General features: G+C 46.5%; 1 protein-coding gene and 1 long non-coding RNA gene across 5 annotated transcripts in view; one reads left to right on the top strand and one right to left on the bottom strand.

Annotated features, from left to right (window-relative positions):
- LOC114868933 (protocadherin Fat 3) overlaps nt 1-16,015 on the bottom strand; it is a 46,453-nt gene extending 30,438 nt beyond the window's left edge. For all 4 annotated transcript variants that reach the window (XM_055502049.1, XM_041073794.2, XM_055502050.1 and 1 more), the window contains exons 1-9: nt 15,615-16,015; nt 11,696-14,688; nt 11,471-11,605; nt 10,902-11,103; nt 7,655-7,773; nt 7,018-7,216; nt 2,595-2,656; nt 1,279-1,593; nt 299-509 (exon numbers count right to left, since the gene is read on the bottom strand). In XM_055502049.1, the coding sequence (XP_055358024.1) occupies nt 299-509; nt 1,279-1,593; nt 2,595-2,656; nt 7,018-7,216; nt 7,655-7,773; nt 10,902-11,103; nt 11,471-11,605; nt 11,696-14,665 (4,213 nt within the window). In that variant the 5' untranslated portion in view covers nt 14,666-14,688; nt 15,615-16,015. The remainder of the gene's footprint in view (nt 1-298; nt 510-1,278; nt 1,594-2,594; nt 2,657-7,017; nt 7,217-7,654; nt 7,774-10,901; nt 11,104-11,470; nt 11,606-11,695; nt 14,689-15,614) is intronic.
- On the top strand, nt 6,616-7,655 carry LOC129602954 (uncharacterized). Its single transcript, XR_008692455.1, has 3 exons — nt 6,616-6,935; nt 7,027-7,184; nt 7,484-7,655. It is a non-coding gene; the product is annotated as an uncharacterized LOC129602954 (long non-coding RNA).
- Nucleotides 16,016-16,025: the final 10 nt, after the last annotated feature.

The following is a 16,025-nucleotide window of genomic DNA, read 5'->3' as shown; positions in this document are numbered from 1 at the left end:
ATGTGCATCAGCTCCAGTAAAATCGGGACTATGCACCTGGCTTTTTTCACATTCATGTGAGCTGTTGAGTAATGTAGGTCGTCTATTCAGAATACTGGAGACTGTATCATTCATTCATGGACAATCTTCAAGTTCAGCTCTTGAAGTTGGGGAGATCAGTGTGTTTTTTCTCTATGTGAATTAAATATTTATGTGTTTTTTTTTTTGCCATTCATTGTTGCTTCTTTGCCAGCTTGCTCTTGGCAATGTTATGTCAGAACGTGTGCATTATTCCAACATCAGGCTTCGTTGATCTCACCTATGATATTGAACCACACGGGTGTGGTCGACTGGCTCACAGCGACCACTCCCACTGGCTGCGCCACAGCCGCCGTCTCTGCGATGGAGAAGTTGTAGTACCTCTGTGTGAACACTAGGGGCAGAGGCGAGGGGACAGGTTTCCGAATCCACTCCACGTGAAGCTTGACCGTGGACCATAATGGTGGGTCACCACTGTCCTCAGCCTTTATCTGCAAAGAATAACCAGTTTATGAATGCGAAACAGCTGACAATTAATTAAAATGCTCTCAAAATAGATCTAATTGCTGGTATTGATCCAGAGATGGACTAGTCACTACTCTCTTTGTCGTGTAAAGTAAGTATATTAGTATATTGAATATGATTTATGGACGTTGTCAAAAACAAACTGATGGGACCAATAATCATCAATAGACTTAACTCAAGGTCTCATCTATAAATAACAGAGTTAATCTCTAATTTTGATCTCGGCAATTACACCCTAATGCTTCTGCCTGATTTTTAAATAGCTGACTTTGCGTTTCATACACCAAATAGGAATATCATTAAGTAATATAAATCAACTAAGTCGCCGGGGGAACCTATACGAGAGCAAATTGTAAAATACGGTGTTATAAGTGGTGCTCAGTGAAGAGCAGCAGCAGCGAGCCAAACACATTATTTGAGCCATTATTTACTGGGGGAACAGTGTTACACTTAAAATGAAGAAACACGGTTGTGGAGGAGAAGATTGGTGTGTTTGTTGTCTCTGCCACTGCAGGAGGCAGCGTCCACAATTCAACCATGAGCACTCGCACTAAGCACAAGCCAAGGAGCAAACTCCAAGGGTATTTGGGAATGACTTGCTAATCACTGGGTCTGATGCATGAGAGAAGTGATGTGCAAGTGTTGCATGTGTAAACAGGGCTGGGGCAAAGCGACTGTTTGTAATGAAATGTTGCTAAAAATATATATAAGATGCTGTATTGATATAGCACTCACAGTGAGGACGTCATAGCTTCCTGCGGTCACCATCTTCTTTGACGACACCATAGCAGTCCTGGGGTCAATGCTGAACTTCTCGTCCTCGTTGCCGTCGGCGATGCTGTAGGTGATGTTGCCGTTGGCTCCCAGGTCGCGGTCGTACGCGAAGACGCGGTACACGGGCTCGCCGCGCTTGTTGCGGTCCCGCTCCGGCAGGCTGATGCGGTAGGTGACCTCCGGGAAGGTGGGCGGGTTGTCGTTCTCGTCCTCGATGTGGACCATGACCCACACCGTGGACTGGCGGGTGGTCACCGGGCCGTCGATGACTGTGACCTGGGGGTCACAGGTGCGTCATTGTCACGGCACGCGTGGGCATTTAACTGGTGGGCGTGTGCGCTTATTAATATGATAAACCTGCTGTCACCCCGGAGAGCACGGGGCCACGTGAACACCCAGCTCACGGGAAATCTCTTTGGAATATTGATCCCCTGGAGGCAGAGGCAGAGGTCTGATCAATTGATCAATTGGATCAGATTAGAGTGAACACCACCGCTGCCAGCAGGACTGCTCACCAGACTATTAATTACAGACAGCTGGAGCAGTGGGTGGCATGCACAGACTGGCATCTCTATTGAAATCTCAGGGCAGAACGAAGCAACAACAAAGACTCCTCTGCCCTCAATTTAAAATGCTCTCACATGTGAACGCGACGGTGTTAGACTCAAGAGCCCTTCCGCAACGTGTTGTCATAACCTGGGTTTTTAACGGATGCTGGGGCTGAACAATGCGGCAAAAAGAGTTATCGGGCTGAGACAAGTCAATTGGCAAAACAGAAGCGAAGCGCCGAGCCGCGGTCCGCCGGGTCGACCGGGGGTTATTTTATTCCATTTCTTCGAGGGCCGGGGCTCTCTCACGCCCAGCAGCATGTAATAAGTTGTAGGGAAAAGTGTGCTGAAGGAGAAGTTTGCTCGCGACTCTAAAGTCAAGAATCTCCGATTATCGGGTTCATCTGCATGCAGAGCAGCAGGAGCAACAGAAATGATAATCACAGCTATCTGTGTGCCCAGTGTCTGCGCTTATCAAACGCTGGGCAGAGCAGCTCCTCTTCTCCGTGCTCCTGTCCTGACTAGAAAAGATAACCAATGATGAATGATTACGTTTTGGAAAATCCTAAACCTAGGGCCCAAAACTGCGCTCGTTCATCACAGTTTATGGAGCCTTGAGGGCCTGCCAGGGTTGTCCTCCACCACGTCTCTGTTAATGGCAGGCGGTGGCAGGTGGCAGCACCAGATAAATTATAATATTATGAAAAAACTCTTCATCTTCTACTGTACCTCTAAGAAGTGCTCCGCCTGTTGTTCTCTGTCCAGCTTCCTCGCGGTTGTCGTGATCAGGCCTGAAATTGCGAAGGGAAACAACTTCAGGTCGCAGATTCACACACTTGGCGCGAACGGGCAGATGTGTGCAGTACATTTCCGTGCACACATATTTGGCACATGTTCATCATACGCGACTCCACAGCAGAGGGTCACTAATCTGGCCAGCATGCCACCGGGACAGAGGCTATTGATAATAGCTCTGATTGAGCTGGATTATTCAGATGGCGGCTGTGCTGGTTGGACAAACACCAGCAGGATGCTCTGCTGAGGTCGCCCACGGCAACGGCTCCATTTTCCCCCCTCGCACGTTGCTGCTGCTGTCTCTTCCTTCGCTACTTTGTCATGTGCTTAATAGCGTACTGTCACTTTGCAAAAACAAATACTCCCCCATCAGCTCGCACGCTCGCGGACAGACACAGAATTTGTGCTAATCAATAATTGCTAGCTTTAGCCCGTAAAATGTTGTGAGTTCAACAAATCAAACGCTCCCCAGAAGTTTTCTAGTTATTACAGAAAGGATGCAGGGCGGCCTTTAATCCATACGTGGTTCCAGTGTATTGCAAAGGACAGTTGCACATTATTGGAAGACAACTTTATGTTTTCCGGGTGAAAATGATGTCATTGATCCTAATCCTGTACTAACATTACCTGAAAGCACAGTGAAACAGGCATAGTGTGTCTAAGTTTGAATCTTATTTATGTATTGGAACGCAGCCTGCACGAAATGTGAGCCACATAAATAAAGCATTTATGCACAAAGACAGGCGAGTGCATACATATTTATGTCGGATGTGTTTGTTACAGTGTAATGAAGCGAAGTAGGATTTTTTTTTTTTGGACGCCTCAAATATCTGTGCAGCCAACGCTCAACGGCTTGACTGAAACTCTCCACACGCGCTCACACTCTCGCACCGCGGTGTCACCTTGAGCTTGCCATGCAGGCTAACTTCAATTAAGCAAATTAGGAGTAAATCTAGTGGCGGCGGCAGAGAGAGCGGAGAGCGGGGGGGTGGGGCTTGTTCAGCAGAACGCGGCTGAGATAAAAATCAATGATCTACGGCTTAGCGCACATCTGCAGTCGGACAACCCCCAGTTTTAATTGGACACGAGGAAAAATAATGAAAAACAATCTCCACCCACACTCAGAAGTTATGCAATGTCCAGTAGTATGTTTTAAATGTAATAGTGCTCCACAGTCCCGTGAAGATCGGCTTGATGAAATCCGATTCAGGCTTTCGCTCACTGTTGCCGACGAACAACTAATCGGACTCGTTAATGCACTGATAAGGTCACATGACTCGTGCGCCTCCATAAAAACACGCACGCTTGCCTGCTAACGCTCTGTGTCAACACCTCCATGTTCGCCTCTCATCCCCCAGAGGAGGCAGGCTTCATTCGCACACCCACAGATAAACACTGTAAGCTGTCACAGCACATTTACGCGCCGCACAGTTCTGCTTCAATACATTTTGGGAATTGTCGCCGTACCTCACACCCGTCAAAGTGACACTTCAGAGTGAACTTTATGAAATGTCTTACTTTGAACCACCCCGAACACGGTTCTGGAAAACAATTTGGAAATTTGAAAGGTTTTTTTTTTATTTTTTCCCTGCAGTTCAGGTCACAGTTTGGCAGCTGCCGCATGAAAGCAAATCAATCACGTGGCTTCTGTTTATTCATCTATCTGTTGAACTTCCTCTGGTACATGGAAGCTTTCTGACTGGGTAAACAGTGAGTGATTCATGTTGTCCCACTCATGCATGACTCATTACCAAAAATAATAGACAGGCACTGTCAATCCAAATATTCTGGCAATTACTGTGATGATGTAGAAAAATTCACAGGATGAGATTCTAACTTGTAACAATAAACCCGTAGAAACTATTGGAAATGTGGCCTCTGACAGACAGGCTGCATGGAATATTAAAAAACAAATTGGTCAGTAAAGCAGCGATGGATCGTTTATCACAGCGTGAACAAGATAAAAATCAATATGAGTTTCCTTGTATGGAATTAATGCGTTGCAGATAATACAATACTGTGGGCCTTCGACGGAGACAGACAGCAGGGCTCAGATGGCAAAAAACCCTCCCCTGTGGTGCTCACACACGCACACATCACTGCCACGACCCCCCCCCCCCCCCCCCCCCCCCCCCCCCCCCCTCCACATAGTGCTTCTGTACAGTTGTTCGTCCTGTGAGATTCGTACTGTACAACGTGGGGTCGTCTTTATCGACTCGTTACAGCACATCTGGCCTCTCGAACGCCCTGCTGTAGCTAATTAATCAATAGATTAAGCTGTCATAAAAGGCTCTTGATCACACAGACAGTTGTTAGCTGTGTCTTCCAATCTGCTGAAAAACAAATCAACATGACTTTTTTTTTTTTTTTTGCCACTGCATTAATGACCCCCGTGTCTGATTGATGCTCCAGCCCACAGAGCAGCGTCTTCTCACAGCTGGGCGATAGATGAGCTGCATGGGCTTTACTCAGAGCCTACATGAGGTCATAATGATGTTTAATGATGATGTCATGGTTATGACACGTTGCAAATAAACACAGTGTAGGGTGTGTTGGGTCTGATCATTAGATTGGCATGGCTTATAATCAATATTTACATCCCTACAGTTGCATAAATGCTCATGTTAGCATTTTTGCTGTTTATTCAAACTCTTGTAACTTAATCTAGGGCAGAGACAGCAAAGACTTCACAATGATTTTTTCTGCAGATTTGAATAAAACATTCCACCTCCTCAATAATTCTTTAATGGAAGCTTCAAGTGCGGCTTGTACTCTGAACGCACAGGGACCCTCTCAGGCTTCAACGTTGGCAGGCTAGTCTAAAACGCCGTACTAATGTTAGCGGTATGTACAGATAGAGGGATCTTGCTTTCAACTTTAAATGATGTATGTGGCATGTTGTCATTAAATCCAACTATCAGATACTGTAGGAATAGAAAAATAAAAGTTTAGAGAGACTGTGAAAAGTATGGCCCTGACAGGGAACCTGTCATTTAGGCTGAGCCTGAACGATTTTCGGGTTTTGAAATGATATTCAGGCACGATGCTGTGAGATGATATTCAGTTCACAAACCACAGCTGGGTATCATCTTCTCGCTTGCGTCTGAACGTTAGCTGCATCCACAGCCGAGACTCACAGTGCTCCAGAATAGAATTAGTTAGGGAATAATCTATGGAATGTTGGGAACAGTAGGAAAAGGGTAAAAGAATATGAGGGCAAAGTTCAAAAGATTAATGAAAATCTAGTGAATATTTTCTCTTTGAACTAAAATGTAAAACTGTTCATTGTGTTGTACATTTTAGACAGAGCCTTTGTGATTGAGCGCATTCCAGATTGTTCCCAGGTCCTGCTTTTGTGTGGCTCCAGTTCTGTCTGTGAAAGGCGTGTGGGGTGAAGACGTGACCCGGGCACCACTCTGTCGGCCACTTATCGACTCCGAGGCCAGAGGCTCAAGTCTCCACTGGTCTGCAACACGCCCTTATCTCGCAGCAAAGTGTTGCTGGTCTAGTTCTGCTTCAGCAGTTTCACTCACAGAAGACAGAAGTTCCCATTGACTAATACATCAAAAAGGGAAAACATCACCACCCCCTTGGTTCCATTCACAAAGTCTTTTCATATCTACTTATGAAATTCAAATCAGTGCACAGATCAAGGACCGTCAGCAAATTCCATCTTTTTCCCACACACACAAATTCACAGGTCTTAACATTTGATGTGCTATTTTTTCACTGAAGTTCACTGAAGGTAAAATACAACCACAGGCAGTCGGGACATATTTTTCACAAGCTCAGACTCTTGATCAGACTCCGTCTGGATCCCACAGGGGCTTATGCTGGTTCTAATTCCAAATCCCAGCTAATACTCCTGGAATATTTTTCTTATTATATTATGCAAAATGCATAGAACTAAACTATTGGACTCCCGTTTAGGAAACAAGCAAAATAGAGAATAGCTTCGACTAATTTGTGATTGAAAGGTTTCACCCGCACACATCACCTTTATAAAGGCACTAACTGCACTAATTTCCTTGAGGAGACTGCAAAGCGCTTTCAACCCTGAAGGACACTGAAAGAAATATTCAGTCAGAGTGCAGTGATGATTGTCTGGGTGGCTCATCAGTGTCCTAGATGCTTGACTGTGTGGGCACTGAAGTCATTTTCATTTGTTATGCAGGGTCCACAGCTGCTTATTGAGTGAATAAAGTAGGAGGTGCATGAAGAAAGAAAATCAGAGTCAATCAAAGGCTTATAAACAGATTAACATGAAAATCTGATGTAAATAGCATTAATCCCACTGTTATAGTACATTAGACTGCCTCGATGTCAGATTACAGTTTCTCTGTATCTCCTGTTTTACCTGTTTTAGGGTTGACAGAGAAGAAGTTCTGGGGGTTGCCAGCAGTGATGCGGTAGCTCAGACGGCTGGGAGTGGCGGTGAGGTCGGGGTCCTGCGCCTGGATGCGGATGACCGACACGTCTTTGGGGGAGTTCTCCATTATGACCGGATGGTAGATAGGATCCGAGGTGAGGGGGGCGTTGTCATTCACATCCTCTACCTGAGGGAGAGAGAGAGGGGGGGGGCGTGCGACAGAGAACGCAGGGCTTTTAGTATCTATGTTAATCAACAGCTCATTAAACGCAGCGTGAACTGGGCCTCAGCTGATCCGGTATCAATCAGGAAACGGCCATTTATTTGCCAGAAAATGTCATGTAGTAAATGTCATATTTTAAACTCGCAGCGAATTAATTTGCCCTCTCACGGCATAGATCTAGATTATTTATGGCAAACAAAGCGGTGATTGAGTGTTTTCTGGGCGGCGCAGGGAGTCGGGACGGTTCCGCCGCTGAATGAGGAGCACCTGTGCCTGATTAATCTCCCTCTTGTTCCTTGTGATAAAGAGGCCGCGAGTAAAGCAGCCGCTCACCTGAATGCAGCCAGGCCTGAACTAGCGGCTTGTGTTTTCACACACTGCTGCACTGAGAGGGGGTCGTACCTGTATGAAGACCTCGATGGACGCTGACAGCGGCGTGACCCCTTTATCTGTGGCGTAGACTGTGAACCAGTACGAGTCTTTGGTCTCACAGTCCAGGATGCCGGCAGTGTAGATCACCCCTGTTGTAGCAGAGAAGAACGCGGGCGCTTTAGTACTTGGGCTTTGGTGTCATCACTGAAACCGAAGCACAGAGATCTCATGGCAAAAGTCTTTGAATGCAAAGTTTCCAGAGGCAAAGGCACAAATGTGGAGTAAACTTCGTGTCCTGGCTCCAGTGACATTCACAGGCATTAGTAGAGCCGCTGTAGTCACCTTCAATGTTTCAGCTTCTCCACAGCTAATCACAGCTGACCAAACTGCTCCCGCTGCTCTATGCATAGCGCTAAATGTGCCCTGAACTGTGCCAGGACAGACACACACTCATCACACACACATGCGTTGACTGTGTTTAGTGGCCTTAAGGTACATGAGTAGCTGACAGCTATGGTGACCTCTCAAGGGGGCAAACGCAATGCTCACAATGGACGAACAGTGACACACCCTCAGCGCCAAAGTTCACATTCCAGGCCCACGGCCTTCTATGCTCGAGCAGAGCTACTGTACTGAGTGATGGGATAAAAAGTAGTGGTGGAGGTGTTGGTTTGAAAACCAATTAACAGAACTCTTTTTATACTGTATAATATTCGTATTATATTATTATATTATATATGTATAATATAATAATATTCCAGCTGATCGGTTGTACGATCGAACCCATTAAGGACCAGTGGTGTGGGTCCGTGGGCGCTTCCTGGTCCTGACTCGGTTCTGTTGAGAACCCGCCCCCCTGCACGGTGATGCTACCTTCTCATCAGCAAGTGTGTGTATATGCCAGATTATGACTTAGCAGCTGGCCAGGACACGCACAATGCATAATAAAAGTGTTTGCTGAAACACATCCTGGCGCTGTCGTCCTTGGCCGTGTCCTTTTCAAAGCCCATCTCATCTCTGTCAGATATCTTGACAGAGGGAGACGAGGAAAACAGAGCTGGCTGTTTGAAAAGCTCTTTGAACTTTAAGACCGACAGGCACTATTCAGTGAATTCAATATAAATCTAACTTGACAGCATCCATTCTCACCATAAATAACACACTTCAAAGAGTGAACATAAAATTGAAGGGTCACGGCATATTTTCTAATGTAGAAGTTCACAGCACAGTCGGGTTTACATCCATCTGTCATGTCTATTAAGCTTTTGGGATCCCGCCATCGCACTGACGCCGCCGTATCAAAGAATCCACGTGAACAGCACGCGCGCTGTGTGTTTCTGCATCTGGAGACGAGGAGGCATCGATGAATATACGCCGTTGATGTGTAACAAATACTGAATCGATGGCTCATTGAAAGCTCGTTGGTCTTGAAGTTAAAGAACGCTGCATCCAGACGGCGACAAAGCACAACCAGGGGAAGAGGAACGTCTGACAGCTGGGCCGGGCTTTCCTTCCACTGAGCCAAGGACACGAATACCAATGTTTGTTTAAAGCGCACAATAGCCAAGGTTTAAGTCAAAGAAGATGCTGCTGCTTCCTGTAAAGATCGGCCCTGACTTTACACCTGTGTGAGTCATCTGAACGTATTCGATGGAAAAAGACGGACAATGCTGGTGAATCATACTGTAGATACAGTTTACAAGCTACAGAATGACTCCAAAGCATGGAGTTCTCTCTCTCTCTCTGTCCCTTTGACTCTCGCTCACTGTCCGCGCGCCCGTACTTGGTTTTGGCACTAAGAGCCACAGATTGACAAGCGGTCAAAACAGAGCCACTCAGCGTGGCAGCTAAATGCATTGTGGGAGGACGGCGGCGTTCTCCCACGTCCACACATGACAACGCTGAGTGCTAAAGCTTGATGAGAGACAACCTGGCGTGCGCTCGCAGTGGCGCTCGTCTGACACCGAAACCGGCGCCGGCCAGAGACTTTTCACTCGCTTGTGATATTAGCGGGCGAAGGAAAAAAAATAAAAGCCAGAACTTAAAAGCAGGCTTCCCCAAAGAAGTAACAAAATCTAAAAAGGCCTGTGAGGAAGAAAGAAGCGTTCTCTTCTGACACTTTTCATGTACTCCCCTGCATCCTCATCCTCATCCTTCCTCTCCTCGCTTCACTTCCACCTCTCTGCCTTCACTTTCTGCTCTAACAAGCACTCTGATTTCCCTTGGAAAATCTGCACTCAATAAACATTCTCCCTGGCTGCGATGCTCCTCAGTGACGCCTTAATACTACCGTGAATACCGTAGCAGTGCCAGGCTCTATAACAGAAAGCGCTGAGGACCTGTCTGCGTATTCGCTGTACGGTGGGTAATTGTATTAACATCCACTGCAGCGGATGGTTACAGAACGTATCTATACATACTGTATGACAATGGAAACATGTTCACTCTGTCTGTCCATCTGTGCCGCTCTCGCCTCTCAACTACAGTCAATACTAATTAGCCTAGTTAAAGGTCAATACAAGCCTCCAGTGCAAGTCACATACAGTAGGGACCAGTGTGACAAGAGGTGAAAAGAGCGGTCACAAGAGGAATCATGTCACTTGTCCTCTGAAAACGGTCCCAGAAATACTCTAGAAGACTAGAATAAAATAAGTGACATCGCAGAAGAAGAATACGAGTTAAATTCTCTGTTTTTTTCAGGTAAATAAAGCTCATTTTTTTTACAGCTAACTGGCAATTACTCACTTTGATTTTATTAGAATCGTTCTATTTTTATACCGGCGCGTTTTGATGGGACCACGGTTTTGTAGTGCAGGAGAGTTGGAGACAACTCCACACTTTATTGGGGTCGGGCATCCTTAAATAAATCATAATGATTTCAGTATAGAGTACTTGGAAAGGGCGAGGCTACCGAGCAGGAGAGCCTTGATCAATGCTATCCACACAGCACTGGGTAACTTGTAGTGGATGACCTGAGGCCCAGCCAGTGAAGCTGGCGTGCTGCTCTCATTACAGTAATGATCACTCACAGTGCACAGCTCCCACACGAGGCTCACATCTCTGACTCGCCGGCACACGCATGTGAAAAAGGCAAAAAAACAAAACCAAGAGTGACAACATCACAAGTCATCACCAATCTGAAGAAATATATATAGACCAACATGCATCCTGCGGTGGTTAGGAGCTAATATAGATGTTGATATTCCAAGCATGTCCCTGTCCGTTGTTGGATTTTCGCTTTACATAAATAGGCTATAAGATTGATCTTGTGTCACACCTGTGTCTTCGTCAATGGTGAAAGTGCCAAGTCCGCTGCCACCACTGATAGAGTATCTCAATACGCCATCACGTCCCTTGTCATCATCCTTAGCGCTGACAGTCAGGACGCTTGTGCCTGCACGGGAGTTCTCCTTCACCGAGCCTCTCACGGCGAACTCGGTGAAGTACGGCGCATACAGATTCTCATTGACGTCCACCACCTGAAGAAAAGTGAGCGTTTGCTTTCATTTTGAGTAAGAACTTCATGGCTGGCAGCTCTCAAGTTTGCAAATATGTACTTGCATTTAGGATAAACTAAAGTGTAGGACATACAGCCACTTGTCTTTAAGCATATAATAATAAGTGAATGTTGTGGATGGTCTAATGGGTTTTAGTGTACAGTACCATGACCTAAAGGCTTTCGCTCAGGCATTCGATTAAAGATAAAATGTAAATGTCGCCTCTTCTATCAGTGATCTTGAAATGAACCAGCAAAACAATCAATGTTAATGCCTGTGTGATTAAACTGATAACAGGACGTGTGTGTGTGTTTGTGAATGCGTAAGCACGCGTGCAAGTTTCACCCACCTCCACCTCCACAAACGTCTGACTCTTAAGGCTGGGCGTTCCCCTGTCCTCAGCGAGCAGCGTCAGGTTGAAAAACTGCTGCTTCTCAAAGTCCAGCTCTTTCCTTATCCTCAACACCCCGCTCACACCATCGACCTGCACAAAGCATTACAGCCCCATGTATCATAAACTGTCAATTAAGCAAATGTGGCAGTGCAGTCAACACCAACAGTGACGTCCCCCTACCTCAAAAGTGCCACTGAAGTCGTTCATCAGGGAGTATCGGACCTGTCCGCTTGGGCCGACGTCTGGATCCTGAGCCTGCACCCAGGAAATCACAGCCCCGGGCGGGAGGTCCTCCAGTACTCGAGCCGAGTAGCTGCTCGGGATGAAAGCTGGGGCGCAATCATTCACATCCTCCACTATTACATTTAGAGTAGTCACTGATGACCTCCGAGTGCCTCTCTCCGCTTTGTCTTTCACTTCGATCTTCAGCGAGAACACGGGGAACGTTTCTCGGTCCAAGTGGCTAGCAACAAACACGGTCCCCGTTTCGCTGTCGATCCCAAACTGGGGGACGTTGGTCAGCATTTTGAAGGACAGCTGTCCATTCTGGGCCATGTCTCTGTCGAACGCCGTGATGGTGACGACTTCCACGCCGATGGCGGAATTCTCGGAGACCAGCGCGGAGAAGCCGTCCTGGTAAAACTCAGGGTCGTTGTCGTTAGCGTCCTCGATGATCATCGTGAGCAGCCTCCAGTTGGACATCTGAGGAATGCCCTGATCGTAGACCGTTATGTTGAGGAAGTAACGATCCCATCGCTCACGGTCAAGTGGCCGCAGGACAGTTATCAGCCCCGTCTCCATGTTGATATTGAAGCCGTTTTCCTTATTGCCATCAGATATGGCGAAGAGAACGCGGCCGTTGAAGCCCGTGTCCCCGTCTCGAGCGCGCACCTGGAACACGCTGGCGCCGGCAGGGAGGTCCTCCCTCACCAGAATGCTAGTCGGCAAGGCCTCGAACTGGGGAGACTGCTTGTTCACAGAGAAGAGGTCCGTGTGCCTCCCGTCTGATCTCGGTCGAGCCATGGCCGACGCTTTGGAGAGCATCTTCTCCGCCAGCAGCTGAGCTACTCTGGTGTCTTTGCAGTTGAACCCCCTGGGCAGCTTTACTCCCCTCACCACAGATATATTCACAAACGTAGGATCGGAGAACATCTCTCCATCTGTTGCAATTATTTTCAGGTTGAATACCCCATTTTTTAAATTATCCATTGCTAATGATCTTTTCAATGACAAAGCCCCAGAGTCAGAATGCAAGTTAAAATAGTCCAGCTCGTTCCCAGACAATATTTTATATTTTACCATTCCAAGCTCGTCCATATCTACAGCTGACAAGGTGACAATAGTCTCGCTGACAGGGAAATCACGGCTTATCATGCCTCTGCAGGAAACTCTTTCAAAAACAGGCTGGTTGTCGTTGATATTTATGAGACGGATAGTGACATTAACCTCGCTCTCTCTTCTGTAGGGTGAACCCCAGTCAGAGGCCCGCACAGCAAAAGAATAGACTTCATTTGAAGACTCAAAGTCCAGGTCCCTTGTAATCCTCACCTCCCCTGAGTCCTGGTCTATGGTGAATGGAAGAGACGGTTCACCGCTGATTGTATGCGTTACATACCCGTTCTCTCCTTTATCATAATCCACAGCAGACACTACAGCGACAACAGTGCCAACAGGGAGACTCTCATTGATTCCAATATCATAGAACGGCCTGTTGAACACCGGGGAGTTGTCATTAGCATCCTCTATGGTAATTTGGACCTTTGCCCGCTGCTGACTGATCATTTCAACCACCTCCAACTCCATGAAATCCTGTGATATCTTTGTCAGCTGCCTTGTGGTTACAATAACTCCAGTCGAAGGGTTTATATCAAAGTGCGTTGGATCCGAAAGGCTACTGAAGCTATAATTAACACTCAGAGCGGCTGGGGAGACTTTTACTAATTCTACTACGGTGCCTGGGGGAGTTATTTCGCTTACCTTAACAATATAGACATCTTTTTCAAATTTCACTAACACTGGCTCTGGCTTTGTAACCAATAACTGAACAACCTGAGTATTTGAAAACTTGGGTGGTATTCCCCTGTCTTTAGCCTGAAAGGTCAAATTGCACCCATAGGGGAATGTATCCCAGTCAACAGGTTCGGATGTTTTAACCCTGTACTCATTCCCAAGAGGAGATCGATCAACCACGAACTGTTCGAAGAGGTCACCCTCAACAATGGATACCCACTCTATATCCCCAGATACACCATCGTCTTTGTCCTCCACTGTGATTCTGGCATAGATTGGGTCTTTGTCCACCCATGATGGGACAACAGCAACTGCACTCAGAACAGGAGCAAATTCATTAACCCGCTCCACAGCAATGACAACCTTAGCAGTGCTGCTGATCCCGTTGTTCCCATAGAGTTTCATCCCTCTATCAACCACCTGCACCTCCAGCTCAAACCGGTCTTGTTTGTCCATCCTAGGCTGAGCGGTCAAGGTAACCACGCCACTGGTCGGATGAACAGCAAAGAGTTCAACTCTGCTCTTGAAGAAGTAGTAGAAATCCCCATTAGAGCCCACATCAGCATCTGTGGCTGTCACACGTCCAATGCTTGCGCCCAGGGGAGCACTCTCAGAAACCACGAATGAATAGGAGGTTGGGGAAAACAGAGGTCGGAGATCATTAGTGTCCAAAACCTTGACATAAATGGTGGCTAAGGCTTCTAAGCCTCCATGGGCAGATGCCTTTACTATCAGAGTGTAGTTGTCCTGTACTTCCCGATTCAGAATGGCACCACTGCCTCCATTAGTGCGTATACGGAGGAAGCAAAAATCTCCCATTACAAACTCCTCAGCCTGGAATATTCCTTCACTGTCGCCAGACTCAATAGAATATTTAATGTCTAAAGACCGAGGTGGCCCAAGAATGATGCCCATTTTGACATCACCCCTGACGTAAGTTCTTGCAGCGGAGTTCTCGAAAATGGAAGTGTTATAGGCAGGCTGGGTGAACAGCAGCAGGCCTTGTCCTGTCCTAGGCTCTGACAGATACTGGGAATGGGTCGAGAGGAAGCAGTGGAGGAGGAGTAAAAAGCAAATAAAATGGAAAAGAAGAGGATTGCTGGATAGAGAAAGCATGTTTCCCCATCGATTAGCCTTCATCACTATTCCACCATCCAGTCACCCTATAATTGGAAGGAATAACAAGACAAACACATGAATTCAGCTGGCAAGATGTTCCAGACACACACTCTGCATGTTAAAACTGGGATTGACAACTGTTAATAGAGAAAAATTAACAGAGAACTTTCTGGGATACAGCTTATCTGTGCTGGGATGTGATAGCATATTCAGTGCTGGGCTCCAACCGTTTGCATTCAGACACTGAAAATTGCACCCAAAAGGCTCAGAAGCAGAGAGTGACATGCCTTTAAACGACCCACATCAAAGCACAAAAAACTTAAACAGCCTCACTAAAAGGCATCATGTCACAGAATAAAATAACAAGGGGTAGCAAGACCCACTGTTACTGCAATAAAGACACAGCCTTAGTGGCTATATCCCCATAGAAGAAAACACAACTAGGACCAGAGGATCTTATGATCTAACCACAGTAACACTAATTGGGAATTAAGAGCACAAACATATTAAACACAGTAAAATGCCTAACCACAGCTAATAACTGCAGATAAGTCAGTAAAAACTTTCATAATAAATGCTTATAATTTTGCACACACTGGTGTTTACTTTTCAAATTGCTGTATGCATTGAAATCGCCATAAGACACTCTCATTGTCTTCTTCATAATTCATCTGTAACAGACATAAATACCAAATGCTCTATAATGTATTGAAAAAAAAACTTCAAATATAGCCTTAATGTAATGAGGTGTGTCGAAGCATAGCCGTTAAATAGGCTGTCAAATTTAGATGAATAGTCCCTGGATAGTGACGACCCCGGGAATCTCGGGGTGCATTTATCTGCTCCCATGACTGATAATGTTCCGTGCAGCCTCGTCACCTCGCAGAAATCCACGCGTTTATAAGGCTGCGGTCTGCATTTTCACGGACCACACTGTGCAAGGTAAATACTTCACTCACAGCAATCCTACCTTTTCACGACACAGATGCAATTAGTCAAAGTAAGACATATCCCCTCCTCTCTCCGACAGTGGGTGATTTTCTAAAAGGAATAGAAAGGCAAAAAAAACTGTCGCGTTGAAGTCGACGGAGATGCGCGAAGTGCAAAATGCATGTGCACATATCCCGACAGGCGGTTGTCTACTGAGCTGCAGCCATCCTCGCAAAACTAAATGGCTATTGCCCCAGTTTCGTGCACCTGACTGCTGTAACCCTTAGAGCAGTGCGGGGCTTATCTGCAATAGTTAGCGCCAAACTGACATTCAGTTTCCACCAGCCCGTTCGCGGGAAGCCTAAAGTGCGAGACGCGTGCGAGAGAAAGAGGATGTCGCTTAACGCAAGTTTAGAAGCGGCCAGCATCAGTTGTCGCTCGTCTGGGACCA

The sequence above is a fragment of the Betta splendens genome, chromosome 14 (genome assembly GCF_900634795.4).
Source record: "Betta splendens chromosome 14, fBetSpl5.4, whole genome shotgun sequence".
Lineage (NCBI taxonomy): Eukaryota > Metazoa > Chordata > Actinopteri > Anabantiformes > Osphronemidae > Betta > Betta splendens.
Note: the sequence above shows the minus strand (reverse complement) of the source record. Positions and strands in the feature narration are given on the sequence as shown.